Source organism: Mobula hypostoma, chromosome 1 (genome assembly GCF_963921235.1).
Source record: "Mobula hypostoma chromosome 1, sMobHyp1.1, whole genome shotgun sequence".
Classification (NCBI taxonomy): domain Eukaryota; kingdom Metazoa; phylum Chordata; class Chondrichthyes; order Myliobatiformes; family Myliobatidae; genus Mobula; species Mobula hypostoma.
In genome coordinates this window covers 102,765,664-102,782,559 of record NC_086097.1, presented here as the reverse complement: position 1 = coordinate 102,782,559, position 16,896 = coordinate 102,765,664, and the positions used below count along the sequence as shown (strand labels likewise).

General features: G+C 38.7%; 1 protein-coding gene across 2 annotated transcripts in view; it reads right to left on the bottom strand.

Annotated features, from left to right (window-relative positions):
* Positions 1–16,896, bottom strand: part of ubr1 (ubiquitin protein ligase E3 component n-recognin 1) — a 294,835-nt gene that overhangs the window by 20,156 nt on the left and 257,783 nt on the right. For both annotated transcript variants that reach the window (XM_063054144.1, XM_063054153.1), the window contains 3 exons: positions 12,153–12,261; positions 2,617–2,673; positions 427–504 (listed from right to left, as the gene is read on the bottom strand). In XM_063054144.1, the coding sequence (XP_062910214.1) occupies positions 427–504; positions 2,617–2,673; positions 12,153–12,261 (244 nt within the window). The remainder of the gene's footprint in view (positions 1–426; positions 505–2,616; positions 2,674–12,152; positions 12,262–16,896) is intronic.

Sequence of the window (16,896 nt, the reverse complement as noted above, 5' to 3'; positions counted from 1 at the left end):
CTGTAATTACTGCCAAAGGTGCATCTACTAAATACTGACTTGGTGAATACTAATGCAATCAATTATTTTGTGTTTTATATTTGTAATTAATTTAGATTTTGTAGAAATATGTTTTCACTTTAACACGGAAGTCTGTTTTCTTCTGTTGATCAGTGTCAAAAAAGCCAAATTAAATCCTCTGTGATTCAATGTCGTAAAACAATAAAACATGAAAACTTCTGGGGGGGGGGGCAAATACTTTTTTTTTTAGGCACTATGAGCACTTGTGAAATCATCATATCTAGTAGTTCCCAAATATCAGCTCAAGAATCGAGCTGTAGAAATGCCAATTCAAAAAATTCATATAAAGAACTCCATCCCAGACACACTGTTCCAGTATCAAAGTACACAATAAGATAAATTAGAAATGTTTCTGAATGAACTCACCTGTGCTGACTTCCCTGATTCAGAAGCGAACTGTAATCCTCCGGGAGATGTATTAACTGATTTCTTTCCCTAGGATATCTTTAAGAAAGAATTTGTCAAGCATCAAAGGATATTGTTTGAAGAATATAATTTTAAATGTACAATATACAGCTTCAGTAGGGGTCCTATACTGTGTTTAATTCATCCGCCAAAGAAAGGCTAATTTCCCACTCGTTCTTGCAAACTCCAATACAGAAAAATGGAGGGCTACGAGGGAGGAAAGGATTAGATTGTTCTCAGAATAAGTTAAAAAGGTTAGCAGAACATCACAGGCAAAGGGCCTGTAACACTGCTGTACAATGTGTGTATGCTCTGGCTGGATAGAGATACAGTATCAGATGTGCTAATCATTGCTTAGGATCCTGTAGAGATTCACTGAGATCCATAGAGCTATACAAGACAGAAACAGGCATTTCAGCTCAACTTGTCCACGCTGTGCAAGATGGCTATTTATGCTAATCCTGTTTGCCTGTGTTTGGCCCGGAACCCTCTCTACACCTTCTCTATGCAAGTACCTGCCCAAATGTCTTTTAAACGTTGTAACTGCATCCTCCTCCACCACCTCCTCGAGTAGGTCATTCCATATTCCCACTACCCTGTGTGTGGGAAAAATGTGCCCCTCGGATTTCCTTTAAATCTTTACCCTTGCACCTTAAACGTAGTTTTAGGTTCCCCTACCATGGGGGCAAAAGGTCATCTACCTGATCTATGCTCCACATACTTTAAGAAACTTTAGTTGCCTCCACTCCCAGCTTATACAACCTCTCTTAGAACATTGCTGTGAATTATTTCTGCACTTGCTCCAGCTTACTCACATCCTTCCTACAGTGTGGTAACCTGAGCTATGCACAATACTTCAAGTGCCCTTTAACCAATAATTTGGACATCTATCACCATGGCTTGGTCAATGAAAGCAAGAACACTTTAAAGCCTTCTTCATCACAATCTACCGATATTGCCACTTTCAGGCGAGCAGATGATGAAATCTGAGCTGAAATTTAATTGACTTTCTGAAAATCCACATTGGCAGTAACATACCTTCCCTGCCTCAAATGATTTAAGAAAACTCACTGGGTTGTTATTAGAGAACAAAATACAACTGGGTGATACAACCCTTTGAGCCTGTTCCACCATTCAATATGATCATGGGTGATCATCCAAATTCAGTCCCTATACCTGCTTTCTCACAAAGAACAACATTTAACATATCTTTGAATATATTTAATGATTTAACCTCAACTGATTTCTATGGTGGTGAATTCTGTAGGGATCACAGAGGGATGGCTTGCCCCTTATCCTTTACCCTGGCCCATCTGGCCATTGGGAACATCTTTCCTGCATCTCATGTTCAGTCATGTTTGACATTTTGTAGAATTCTTTGAATTCCAACACTCATTCTTTTAAATATAATAAAACTCAAAAGGCATGATTAAGTGAAAAACCATTGATGGCCCATTTGAAATCCTCTCCAGCCTCTAACTCATTATGAAACTTGTTGTTTTTTCCACTAATCCTTTGGTTCAAACATTTCTACAGCTTTCAGTCAGCTTTTATGTTCTATGCAGACTTACTTTTATACAGTACTTTCCCCTTCTTAATCAATTCTTTGTCATCTTTGCTGAATTCTAAACAGCTCCAAATCCTCTGGTTTGCTATTTTGACTAACCATTTTATCTTTCTCCCCTTTGGACCCAGTATGATCCCAACTTCTCTTGTAAAGCACAGTTAAATCACACTCAAAAGAGTTGCTAAAGCATGCATTAACTAGCTAACAGCAAAAACCTTTCCATCTCCCACTGGCTTCCTTTAGTTCGAGTAAAGGACTGCTCATTGTTATCAAACCAGAACTGGGTTCAGATAGATGACGTCAATGCAAGCAGTCTCAGTCACTTGCTATTAGGTGCAAGAGCTGCAATGCTTTACTGTTCTCACTGTGATATCACATATTATAAAAATCCAATCCTTCATGACTCTATATGTACAAGGGTTACTCCTCCTCGTATTCAGACTCCTTCAGTGATCTCCCACCTGCCCATCCTTACAACTACCTGCACAATCCTCCAAGACCCCTCATTCACACTCTCAACCAATTATGGATTGTGAATGCCTTGTCAAAGAGAAAACACAAATTATGTTTCAAGACATACTGACCGGACTGATGTTCTCTGCCCCTTGAGAAAGCTTTGCACGGAAGAATCAAAACACCATCTGTAAGAAAAGAAAAAAAAAATCAAGAGAATATTTAGCTTTAACAAGTGTAGTCAGGTGCTTATGCTCCGAAATATGGGAAGTTGCTTTTTCATTTAAATAGATCTAAAAGCCCAAGCCACTATGTCTATCAACAACATATTTATTTTAACCCAGAAAATGTTGTGCAGTAATCAAAGGACTCAATAAATTTTTAGTGTACTAAATATAATGTTAATTTGATACAAACCAATGTAACTACTTGTGTTTGTTGTCATATATACATGAAGTTCACTTTTCAAATTTTACTTTATCAGGACAACAGATTGTAAAAGCCCAAATAATGATTCAACAAGTCATATAAGTTTGGAAGTGTAACATGATTAGAAAAGGAAAGGTGGACATGACTGTATAGAAGCATCTCTGAGTCTCATCAAAGCCCCGCACAATGGTAGCAAGACTCCTTTACCCCTGTATTCAATTTCATTTCAGTGAAAGATGCAAGGTCCTAAAATATCTTGATAGGTTAGATGTGACCGGATGTTTGCTGTTATAGGAGCCACTGTTTAAAAAAATATTCGGCCATTTAAAGCCGACATATGGGAAAACGTTTACTCCTGAGGGTTGTGAGCCTTTTGAATTCTCATTGTCAAAGTCAGTGGGAGCAGAGTCATTAATTTTTTTTTAAGGAAACGATTGTGGTAAAGCAAAGGTGAGTTCAGGTTAAATCAGATTAGTCATAAGCTTGTTAAATGGTAAAGCATACTCAAGGGGCTGAATGGTCTACTCTAGTCCCCAATTGATTAGTTTGGTCTATTTCTGTTCCTACAGGTCCTCCCCAGATTAAGGCAGAACTTCGTTCTCATGAACTGTTCATATCTTGAACGGATTGCAAGTTAGCCAGAAAATCCAACCCTCTGGTCTTCCAAACACTCACTTCTGTAGAGCATAAGCTGAACACAAGATCATAAGATATAGCAGCAGAATTAAGATATTTGGCCCATCGACTCTGCTCTGCCATTTCATCATAGCTGATCCAGTTTCCCCCTCAACTCCAATCTCCTGCCTTCTCCCCGTATCCCTTCATGCCCTGACCAATCAAGAATCAATCAATTTCTGCCTTAATATACGTAAAAGCTTGGCCTCCATAGCTGCCTGTGGCAACGAATTCCACAGATTCACCACTCTCTGGCTGTAGTTCCTCCTCATCTCCATTCTAAAAGGATGCCCCCTCAATACTGAGGCTGTGTCCTCTGATCTTAGACTCTCTCACCATAGGAAACATCCTCTCTACATTCACTCTATAAAGGCCTTTCACCACTTGATACGTTTCAATGAGTTCTAGTGAATACTGGCCTAGAGCCATCAAACGATCTTCATATGACAAGCCATTCAATCCTGGAAACATTTTCGTGAATCTCCTTTTACCCTGTCCAGTTTCAATGCATTCTTTCTAAGATAAGGGGCCCAAACCTGCTCACAATATTCCTAGTGAGGCCTCACCAGTGCTTTGTAATTTGTCAGCATTACACCCTTCCTTTTATATTCTAGCCCTCTTGAAATGAATACTAACATTGCATTTGCTTTCCTCACCACAGGCTCAACTTGCAAATTAACCTTTATGGAATCATGCACAAGGATTCCCAAGTCCCTTTGTAGTTCAGATTTTTGTATTTTCTCTTCAGTTAGAAAATATTTCTTATACCCAAGTACATGACCATACACTTCACGACATTGTATTCCATCTGCCATTTCTTTAACCATTCTACTAATCAAAGTCCTCCTGTAACCTCTTGACCATCCCCTCCACCTAACTTCATATTGTCTGCAAACTTTACAACAAAGCCATCAATCCAAATCATTAACATGTAACGTAAAAAGAATCGGTGCCAACACAGATCCCTGAGGAACACCACTGGTCAGCGGCACCAACCAGAAAAGGCTGCCTTTAACCCCACTCTTCATCTCCAGCCAATCAGTCACTGCTTTATGCATGCGAGAATCTTTCCTGTAATACCATGGGGTCATTACTTGTTAAGCAGCCTCATGTGTGGCACCTTGTCAAAGCCTTCTGGAAACCAACCGATTCTTCTTTGTCTATCCTGCTTGTTATTTCTTCAAAGAATTCCAAAAGTTTTGAGAGGCAAGATTTTCCCTTTAGCATGCTGACAACCGCCTATTTTGACACATGCCCCCAAGTACCCTAAAACCACATCCTTAACAGTCAACTCCAACATCTTTCCAACCACTGAGGTCAGACTAACTGGCCTATAGTTTCCTTTTTTCTGCCTCTCTCCCTTCTTTCCAGAACCATTCCAGAATCTAGTGATCCTTGAAAGATCATTACTAATGCCTCCACGATCTCCTCAGCCATCTCTTTCAGAATCCTGGGGTGTACACCAGCTAGTCCAGGTGACTTATCTACCTTCAGACCTTACAGTTTTCCAAGAATCTTCTCCCTAGAAATGGTAATTCATACACTTCATGACCCCTGACAGCTAGAACTTCCACCATACGGCTAGTGTCTTCTACAGTGGAGATTGTTGTAAAATACTTATTCAGTTTGTTCACCATTTCCTTGTCCTCCATTACTACCTCTCCAGCATTGTTTTTTAGCAGTCTAATATTCACTCTCACGTCTCTTTTACACTATGCATTTAAAGAAACTTTTGGTATCCTCTTTAATATTACAAGCTAGCTTACTTTTGTATTCCATCTTTACCTTCTTAATGATTTTTTTCGTTGACTGCAGTTGATTTTTAAAAGCTTCCCAATCCTCTACTTCCCACTAATTTTTGCTCTATTATATGCACTCTGGCTTTTATGTTGGCTTTGACTTCTGATAGCTACAGTTGCATCATTTTGCCTTCAGAATACTTCTTCCTCTTTGGGATGTATATATCCTGTGCCTTCCGAATTGCTTCCAGAAATTCCAGCCATTGCTACTCTGCTGTAATCCTTACCAGCATTCTTTTCCAATCAATTCTGGCCAACTCATCTCTCTTACCTCTGTAATTCCCTTTACTCCATTGTAAATCTGCTACATCTGACTTTAACTTCTCTTTCTCAAATTTCAGGGTGAATTCAATCATATTATGATCACTTGCCCCCAAAGGTTCTTTTATCTTAAGGTCTTTAACAAGATAAAATCCTATGATGTTACAGAAAGACACTGGCATGGATAGAGGAATGACTGACAGGCAGGAGGCAGCGAATAGGAATAAAAGGAGCCTTTTCTGGTTGGCTGCCATTGACTAGTGGTGGTCCCTGAGGAACACCACTTTTCACTTTGTCTGTCAATGATTTGGATAATGGAATTGATGGTTTTTTGGCAAAGTTTGAAGATAGGTAGAGGGGTAGGTAGTGCTGAGGAAGCAATGCGATTGCAGCAGACTTGGACAAATTGGAAGAATGGGCAAAAAAGTAGCAGATGGAATACAGAGTTGGGAAATGTATGATAATGCATTTTGGTAAAAGGAACGATAGTGTGGACTATTATCTAATAGGAAAAGGTTCAGACATCAGAGGTGCAGAGGGACTTACAGGTCCTTGTGGAAGGTTAATTTACAGGTTGAGTCTGTGGTAAAGGCAAATGCAATGTTGGCATTTATTTCAAGGGTAATGGAATATAAAAGAAAGGAGACAATGCTAAGCCTTTATAAGACACTAAGGCCACACTTGGAGTACTGTCAACAGTTTTGGGCCCCATAGCTCAGAAAGGATGTGTCGTCATAGTAGACAGTCCAGAGGAGGTTCACGAGGCTAATTCCAGGAATGAAGGGGTTAACAAATGAGGAGTGTTTAGCAGCTTTGGGCCTGTACTCACTGGAATTTAGAAGAATGTGTGGGGATCTCATTGAAACCTACCGAATGTTGAAAGGACTAGTTAGGGTAGATGTGGAGATGATGTTTCCTGTGGTGGGGTATCCAGAACCAGAGGGTACAGCCTCAAAATTGAGGGGTGACCTTTTAGAACAGAGGTAAGGAAGATTTTTTTTTGCCAGAGAGTAGTGTATCTGTGGAATGCTCTGCCACAGACTGTGATGAAGGACATGTTTGTGGGTATACTTAAGGTGGAAGTTGATAGTTTCCTGATTGATCAGGGCATCAAAGGATACGGTGAGAAGGCAGATGTATGGGGTTGAGTCGGACCCAGGATCAGCCATGATGGAATGGCGGAGAAGACTTCATGGGCTGAATGGCCTCATTCTAATGGTCTCTAATCAATTCCATTCATTGCACAACAACCAATCCAGAATAGCTGATTGTAGGCTCAACCACAAGCTGCTCTGAAAAGCCATCTCATAGGCATTCTAGAAATTCCCCCCTTGGGATCGACCACCTGATTTTCCCAATCTATATGCATATTGAAATCCCCATAACTATTGTAACATTGCCCTTTTAGCATGCATTTTCTATCTCCCATTGTAATTTGTGGACTACATCCTTACTAGTGTTTGGGGGTATGACTCCCACCAAAGCCTTTTACTCTTGCAGTTCCTTAGGTCTATCCACAATGATTCAACACCTTCTGACCCTATGTAACCTCTTTTAATGATTTGATTTAATTTTTACCAACAGAGCAATGCCACCCCCTCTGCTTACCTACCTGTCCTTTCAATACAATGTGTATTCTTGGACATTAAGCTCCCATCTTCTTTCAGCCTTGATTCAGTGATGCCTACATCATACATGCCAATCTTTAACTGTACTACAAATTCATCTACGTTATTCTGCATACTGCACATATCCAAAAAACACCTTCAGTCTTACATTCATCCTTTTCAATTTTGTCCACTTTTTACATTGCAACTCATCCTGTTGACTGCAATTTTGCCCTATTGTCAGCCTCTGCTTGCAAGGAGTCTCACTGCATAATGCTTTTGTCTGTAAACCAAATACCTCATCCTCAGCAGAATCACTTAGCTCTCATTCCCCTGACAAGTTAGCTTAAACCCTCCCAAACAACTCTAGTCAACCTGTCTGCAAGGATATTGGACCCCTCGGGTTCAAATGTAACCTGTTCCTTTTGTACAGGCCGTACCTTCCCAGAAGAGCCCCCAATGATCCATAAATCTGAACCCCTGTCCCCTGCATTAGTTCCTCAGTCACACATTCATCTGCCAAATCATCCTGTTCTTACCCTCACCAGCACGTGGCACAGGCAGCAGTCCAGAGATTACTACTCTGCAGGTCCTGTTTCTCAGCTTTCTACCTAGCTCCCTGGCATCTCTCTTCAAGACCTCCTCACATTGTCTACCTGTCATTGGTACCAATATGTACCAAGACTTCTGGCTGCTCACAAGCTGGAGGATGCTAATTGATTTGTTTGGTTTAATCCTGCCCCATATTTTTAGATTAGTCACGGAACTGTCAATTTAGGCATATCCTGGGAAAGACACATTTACAGTTGCTAAAGGTTTATGGCTAGGAATTTAAGACCCAGGTTGAAGGAGTCAGGTCTCCAGGCTTCTGATAAGAGAGACTTCATAACAGAAAGAAAATACGTGAAGATGCATTTTGATCTTAAAAATGTACCAAAATGTTTTTCTTTGCAAACTAATGATTTTTAGCTGGCACTATTTGGAGGCCTGATCAGATAATTCTAGTCTCATTACCCTTCTTACTGAATTAAAGCAGAAACACGAGAAACATAGTAATTAGGCAGCATCTGTGGAGTGAGAAAAGCAGGTTTTAATACTTCAAGTCAATAGCTCTGGTAAAGTTAAAAATAAAGCAAGTAGTAATCTGCAGAGAGAGGGGAAGGAGAGAGAGAGAGAAATGAAATGTGTGTGATCGGGTGGAGACCAGAAAGAGTGAATGAGGCAAGATGAAAGGAGGTAATGAAGATGTGTCTGCAGGAGGCATAAGGAAGAGAGTTGGTGAAAAGATAAGAAACAAAGACTGACTGAAGGCCAATTCTAAATTCGTAAACAAGATGGCACTTTGACAGTTGACCATGACGAGATTAATAAATCCTTTCAAGAATTTTATATCTCCCTTTATCAATCAGAATTTCCTGATGACTCCACTATAATGCATGAATTTTTTAAGAAATTGAATATTCCAAAATTATCTAATGAACGTTCAAAACTAGATGTACCTATTACAGTAGAGGAAATAAAGAATGCTATTTTTTCAATGAACTCAGGTAAAGCACCTGGTCCAGATGGATTTACAGTAGAATTTTAAAAATTTTTCTCAACTACACTAACTCTTCGGTTATGTAGTGTTTTTAGAGATTCAGTATCTATAGGTAAATTACCACAATCTTTCTATCGAGCTTCTATTTCCCTAATTCTTAAAAAAGATAAGGATCCTACTGAAAGTGCATCTTATAGACCTATATCTCTGCTGAATGTCGATTCTAAGATTTTTTCTAAAATATTGGCAACGAGATTGGAGAATGTATTACCCCAAATTATTTCTGCTGATCAAACTGGATTTATTAAAAACCGTTACTCTTTTTTTAATATTAGGAGATTAATGAATATCACTTATATGCCTTCACCCAAAATTCCAGAATGTGTCATTTCATTGGATGCTGAAAAACCTTTTGATAGAGTTGAATGGATATATTTGTTCAATACCCTTGAGAAATTTAATTTTAGTCCGATATTCATTTCCTGGATTAAACTGATATATTTTACCCCTTTAGCTTTGGTATTTACTAACAACCAAAGATCCCCTTTTTTTCATTTATTCCGTGGTACTAGGCAGGGTTGCCCTCTTAGTCCACTACTATTTGATATTGCTTTGGAACCGCTAGCTATTGCCATTCGTGACTCTCCTAATATATTTGGTGTTACCAGTGGAAATGAGACTCATAAATTATCACTATATGCAGATGACCTACTATTATATATTTCTAACCCAGGAAAATCTATTCCAGCAGTATTAACTTTGCTTGCTCAGTTTAGTAGCTGTTCTGGTTATAAACTGAACCTAAGTAAGAGTGAACTCTTTCCATTAAATATGCAGGTTCCCATTTACAGAAACTCTCCATTTAGACTGATTACTGATTATTTGACTTATCTGGGAGTTAAAATTATTAAGAGACATAAGGATCTATTCAATTTCAACCTTTTACCATTAATTAATCAGGTTAAACAACTGATTTACTAAACAGTCCCCTTTGTCTCTATCATTGATTGGCCGTATTAATGCTTTTAAAATGATTATTTTACCCAAATTTTTATATTTATTTCAAGCAATACCGATTTTTATTCCTAAATCTTTTTTTGATACTATTGACTCTAAAATTTCCTCTTACATATGGCAAAATAGAAATCCCAGATTAAGTAAAAAATACTTAGAGAAATCTAAGAAAGAGGGTGGTTTGGCATTGCCTGTCCTAAGATTTTACTACTGGGCAATTAATATCTGATACTTAATATTTTGGACACAAGATTGGAATATAACTGCAAGCCCACATTGGGTAAACCTTGAAGGCCACTCTGTACAAGGGTTTTCTTTAGCCTCCATTTTAGGAACTTCACTGCCTTTTGTACTATCTAAATTGAATAAACAAATTTTCAACCCTATAGTTAAACATACATTGCGAATATGGTTTCAATTTCGTAAATTTTTTGGCCTGAATGAATTTATGTTATCAAGCCCTATTATATCTAATTTCTTTTTCCAACCCTCGGTAATGGACCAAGCCTTTTTGATATGGAAAATGAAAGGCATAATATGTTTTTGTGATCTACTTCTGGATTATTGCTTTATGTCTTTTGAGCAGTTATCTGAGAAATTTGATTTGCCTAGATCCCATTTTTTTTAGATACTTACAAATAAGAAAATTTTTAAATACTATGTTGCCGACCTTTCCGATTTCAAATCCTTCTGGCATTTTGGATAAAATTTTAGGTTTTAATCCTTTGCAGAAGGGATTAATAGCAATAATTTATGATATAATTATGAAATTACAGCCAGATATATCTGATAAAATTAAAAATGAATGGGAAAGGGAACTTCAACTTTCCCTACCTACAGAGAAATGGGATAACATTTTTCAATTAGTTAGTACTTCTTCTATATGTGCTAAACATACTTTAATACAATTTAAAGTAGTACACAGAGCTCATATGTCCAAAGATAAACTAGCTCGTTTTTATTCCCATATAAACCCTACCTGTGATAGACATCACTCTGAAGTGGCTTCTTTAACTCATATGTTTTGGTCCTGTCCTCTTTTGGAAAAATATTGGAAAGACATTTTTGATACTATTTTAACAGTTCTATGCTTTGATTTAAAACCTCATCCTATTACGGCAATCTTTGGATTGCCAATGGTAGAACATAGATCTTTATCTTCTTCAGCCTCTTGAATGATAGCTTTTGTTACTTTAATGGCGAGAAGATTTATTTTGTTGAATTGGAAGGAAATTAATCCTCCAACTACATTCCAATGGTTTTCTCAAACCATATTAAGTTTAAATTTAGAAAAAATTAGAAGTGATATTTTTGACCCTTCGGTTAAATTTGAAGATACCTGGAAACCTTTTATGCAACATTTTCATATGATGTAATCTGACCTTTCCGAATCTTTTTTCTAAAATTATATGATGAAAGGAGCAGAGTTAGCGACATTATGGATCATGTCCGATACAAGTTGTTGGTCTAGCCCTGTTTTGCCTTTTTTTTTGGTTTTTTTTTCCTCTTTTTCTTTTGGGTTTTTTTTGGTTTATATATATTTTTTTCTTTTTATTTCTTTGTTAATGTTTAATCTCATTATGAGTTTGGAAGTCTTTTATTTCTATGTTACTTAAAATTCATTTTATATATGCTGATGAACATTTTTCCAATCTCTTTGTACCAACTTTGTTATTGAGTTTATAATTTTGAAAAATTAATGAAAAGATTTAAAAAGAAAAAAAGACTGAAGGCCAATTCTGAAATTGCTGAATTCACTGTCAAAACCTTAAGGCTGTCATGTGTCTTATTAGGCAATCATTCTGAATTGTTAACTCTGTTACTCTCTACAGATGCTACCTGAGCTGCTGATCACCTCCAGCATCCCAGGCCATGCTCAATTCTCACTGAGGAGGAAGGCAGAGGAGCCACAGGACCCATACCACCAGGTTCAGGAACAGCTATTAGGGCCATCAGGGCCTTGAACCAGAAGGGTTAACTTCACTCACCTCATCACTGAACTGTTCCTACAAACTAAGGACTTTTCATCTCAAGCTCTCTGTAAGTATTGCTTATTTATTAATTCTTTTTTCTTTCTTTCTTTTGTATTTGCAGTTTGCTGTCTTCTGCACGTTGGTTGTTTTTCCATCCTGTTGAATGTGGTCTTTCAGTGAGTTTATTGTGTTTCTTTTACTTACTGTGAATGCCCGCAAGTAAATGCATCTCAGGTTTTTATAAGATGGCAAATAGGTACTTCGGTTAAAAAAAAACTGAACTTTTGAACTTTGAGCTAAATTTTAAAACTGAAAAAAATCTCAATTACCAGAATTTCATTTGAGTTGCTACAATAACAGAAACAATACCTTTGCAGTAAAGGGTTCATTATGTCCTTATAGTCATGAAAAAGCTTGAAAAGATTGGTAGGTAAAGCCAGGTAATAACATAAGGCTTCAAAATGCCCTTCTGAAGTACCTAGGAAGAAAGGGAAAACTTTGATGAGATGCTAGATTAGTACTTTTAAAAATTAAGCAGCAGGCTTGTACAGATGTTACTTGCTGATAATTGCAGGGGATTTAACTCATTTTAAGCAAAAATGTTTACCATAATCTCACAAAGGGACACCTGAAACTACTTTGCATTGAAACCATTTTTATTCCAACTCCTGATATTTATGTTGCTGAAAGGTTCTGTTCCTCAGCACCAGGTTCAGGAATGACAGGTCTAGGAGAAAGGACAAAGGATAACGGGACCAGATTTAACAGAGTGAACATGAGGAGACAGTTAGTGCCATAAAAACAGGAATTAAAATTGTGTCTTTGTAAAAGGGCAATTAAAATAACGTACACTTTTTGGTTATTGATTCTCAAGCAATGCTGCAACTATAAAAAAGTCATAACAATTGACAAAAAGTTAACCAGTTGCTAAATTTAAAGTCAGTAGTTTAATAACTGTGGGGACTTCCACCACAGTATACATCCATTGTCACGTGGGGACTTCAGGATGCACAACCATATTTGCTGATGCCTTTGCAGTGGACCCAAGATTCAAAATTTGAACACTTTGGGGGGCTGTCATTCCACAGCTGAAGAACATGCAGGTAGTAGGTAATGAGACAAGACAAGCTACACAGAAATCCACAGAGCATTTACTCTCAAATTGGTACTCAATTTTGAATACTGAAGATAGTACTTCTTTGCCAATAGGAGTCCAATGCTCTGCTGTCAAAGGAGGGAGGAGGTACATACGCATTTCAGCACTGACAGGCACATTACCTGCCCAGTGCCCAAGTCAAAGACGTCACCGAATGGCTGCAGAACCTTCTGATGTTGTGTAGTGCAGAGAGGTGAACATAGGTTGTGGAATATGTTGGAATCAATGACATCGACTGAAAGAGTCATTAGATTTTGTTGGCATTTTATAGAGTGTTAGGAAATCAACTGAAAAGCAAGTCCTCACTAACGATCTCTGAATAATTTGTGGTGCTAGGGAATAGTAAATATGGAAACAGGACAACACATGGCTGAAGGTGCAAGAGGGAGAGCTTTAGGTTCCTAGGTATTGGGAGTGGTTCTGCTGGAGGTGGTACTTGAAATAGCTGGATGGGTTGCATCACTGGGATCAACAACGTTACAGGGAGATTTACTTGTGCTGTCAAAGAGGGTTCTAACTAGTTTTGCAGAAGGCATTGCAGCAGTATCAAACAAGAGAGAGAGAGGCAAAATTAGATACAGAAGCTGGAATTTAGTAGATGTTTGATTAAAAAAAAAGGACCAAAAACAAATTGTTGTAGGAACTCAGAGGGTCAGGCAGCATCTGTGAAGGGAAATAGACCATCAATATTTCAGCTTGGAACTCTTCATCTGGATTCTAACCCACTGAGTTCCTCCAGCAATTTGTTTTACAACAAAGAACAGTACAACATAGTACAGGGCCCATTGGCCCCCAGTGTTGTGCTGACCCTTTAAACTGCACTAAGACCTAATCTAACCACTCCCTCCTACCTAGCCCATAACCCTCCATTTTTCTTCTATTGAAGTTCTCATCATCTTCCCTAAATCTTCCTCTACACACCTTAAAAGGATGTCCCGTAATAGTCATTCCACCCTGGGAAAAGGCACTGGCTGCTCCTACATCCATATCTCTATCAAGTTGCCTCTCATCCTCCATCACTCTAAAGAGAAAAACTCTAGCTAGCTCAACCTTTCCTTACAAGACATGTTCTCTAATCCAGGTAGCGTCCTGGTAAATCTCCTCTGCATCCTCTTCCACATCCTTCCTATAGTCAGGTGACCAGAACTGAACAAAATACTCAAAGTGCGGTCTATAGAACTGCAACATTACCTCGTGGCTCTTGAATTAAACAGCTTCTAATGCAGACCAGCACACATGCACCTTTTTAACCACCCTGTCAGCTTGCGCAGCGACTTTGAGGGATCTACTGACTCGGACCCGAAGATCTCTCTGTCCCTCCATACTTCTGAGAATCTTGCAACTAACCTTGTACTTTGCCCTCAAGCTCAAACTTCAAAGGTGCATCACTTTGCACATTTCCAGGTTTAACGTCGTCTGCCACTTATCAGTTCAGCTCTGCGTATGTCTATGTCCTCTTGCAACCTACGACAATCTTCTACCCACAACACCACCAACGTTTGTGCCATCTACAAACTTACACTTGCACTTCCTCATCCAAGCCCTGCAAAAAGTCACGAAAAGTGGAGGGTTATGGGCAATATAGTGCGGAAGGGTCAGATTGATCTTGGAGTAGGTTAAAAGGTTGGCACAACATCATGATCTGAAGGGCATGTACTGTACTGTTCTATGTTCTAAAACAAACTGCTGGAGGAACTCAGAGGAAGGGGTTCAAGCTGAGAGTCAGCAGGTTTTGCTGCAGATTTCAGCAGCTGCCATCTCTTGCAGCTCTATTTGAAGAATGAAGAATTAGTTTGGAAGGCAGAGAAACAGGAAGGAGTAGGAGAAGAAAAACATAACCACTCTGATATTTATCGACACAGGAATAGTATATAGAATTCTTAATTTTTTTTAGATTTTTACAATGCAAGACAAACAAGGGAGGGATGAAAGAAAATCAATACAATGCAGAAACAAAAAATCATGTTGAAAACATTCAGAGGAGTTGGCATTTGTGAGCAGAGAAGCAGTTACCATTTCAAGTCCAGGAGTCTTCATCACAACTGAACTGGACTCTCTGACAGTGGTGTCTGAAAAGAGGATGATGTCCAAGTTGCATGCCATCTTGGACAATGTCTCCCATCCACTACATAATGTACTGGCTGGGCACAGGAGTACATTCAGCCAGAGACTCATTCCACCGAGATGCAACACAGAGCGTCATAGGAAGTCATTCCTGCCTGTGGCCATCAAACTTTACAACTTGGAGGGCCAGACATCCTGAGCCAATAGGCTGGTCCTGGACTTATTTCCTGGCATAATTTACATATTACTATTTAATTATTTTTATTACTATTTATTATTTATGATGCAACTGTAACGAAAACCAATTTCCCCTGGGATCAATAAAGTACAACTATGACCATGACTATGACTAACACTCGAAATATGTATAAAGAAATCGCAGGATCATTATAAGCACTCAGCCCATTAAGTTTATGCCAGCTCCCGTACAGCAAACCATTCCCTCGATGTTTTCCAATAGCCCTGCAATTTTATTTCCCTCAAGTATTTACTTAATTGTCACAACTGAACTAACAAACATCCCAGTTTCAAGCACATTGCAAAAAAAAAAGCCTAACATCACACGAAAGCCAGTTACTTTAAATCTATGTATTCTGTTGCTTGGACCATCTATTAATGGTAAGTTACTGAATATTTTTCTTTTCTAAAACACCACTACTTTCCTCGCAGCTTCTCATTTAATGACTGAAGACTAATAGAATCAGAGTCACAGAGACGTTGAGCACAAAAACCAGCTCATCTAGTCCATGCTGAAACCTTTGAAACTGCCTGCTCCCATCAACCTCCACCAGAACCATAGTCCTCCATATGCCTACCATCCGTGTACCTATTCAAACTTCTTTTAAATGTTGAAATCGAGCTTGTATGCACCACTTGTGCTGACAGCTCATTCCACATACTCACAACTCTCTGAGTGAAGTATTTTCCTCTCATGTTCTCATTAAATTTTTCACTTTTCATCTTTCATCCTTAACACATGACCTCTGGTTGTAGTTCCAGCTGAACAGAGTGGAAAAAGCCTGCTTGCATTAACCCTATATATAGCCCTCATAATTTTGTACACCTAGCAAGTATAAGTGAAACCATTCCAGAAACTCTTTTCTGCACCTCTCTGGGACCTTCACATCTTTCTGAAAGGGCAGAACCAGTACAATTCTTCATGCAGCCTACATTTTGATGGCAGTAAACATAATACAAATTGATTGAGCAAAGTAATTGAAGGGGACAATGATAGTCATCACCGGAGCCAAGCCCAAATTTATTAGATTAAGATATGATTTTGCAAAAGCAGACTGGAATGTGTGACTTGACGTGTCACAGTGGTGAAAGGCATTCACAGAGAAGCCAGTGAAGATTCGGAGCAAAGATGCTTCCATTAAGAAAAAGGGTGAAATCCAAAGCTAGACATCTCTTGGATATGTTAGACTACCATCTAGGATTTGATTATGTGAATAAGGGAAGCTTATTTTAGCTATGAAGGCCTCAAAATCTGTAGAAAATGCAGGTGCAGCTTCTAACACTCCATATCCACAATATCCTGAAAGGGAGGGTGAGCAGCCAGAACTCTTGGTACATATTGACATAGGAAGAAAAAGGGAGGAAATCCTGAAAAAAGAAGGGAGTTAGGAAGGAGGTGTGAAACAGGACCTCAAAAGGTAGTAATCTCGGGATTACTATCTGTGCCATATGACAAGTGAGGATAGGAATAGACTAACGTGGCAGATAAATGCATGGCTAAAGAACTGGAGAAGGGGGCAGGGATTTAGATTTCTGGATAATTGGGACCTCTTCTGGGGCAGGTGGGACTTGTATAAAAGGAACGGGTTGCACTTGAATCTCAGGGGGACCAATATTCTTGTGGGCAGATTTACTAGAACTGTTGCAAGTGGTTTA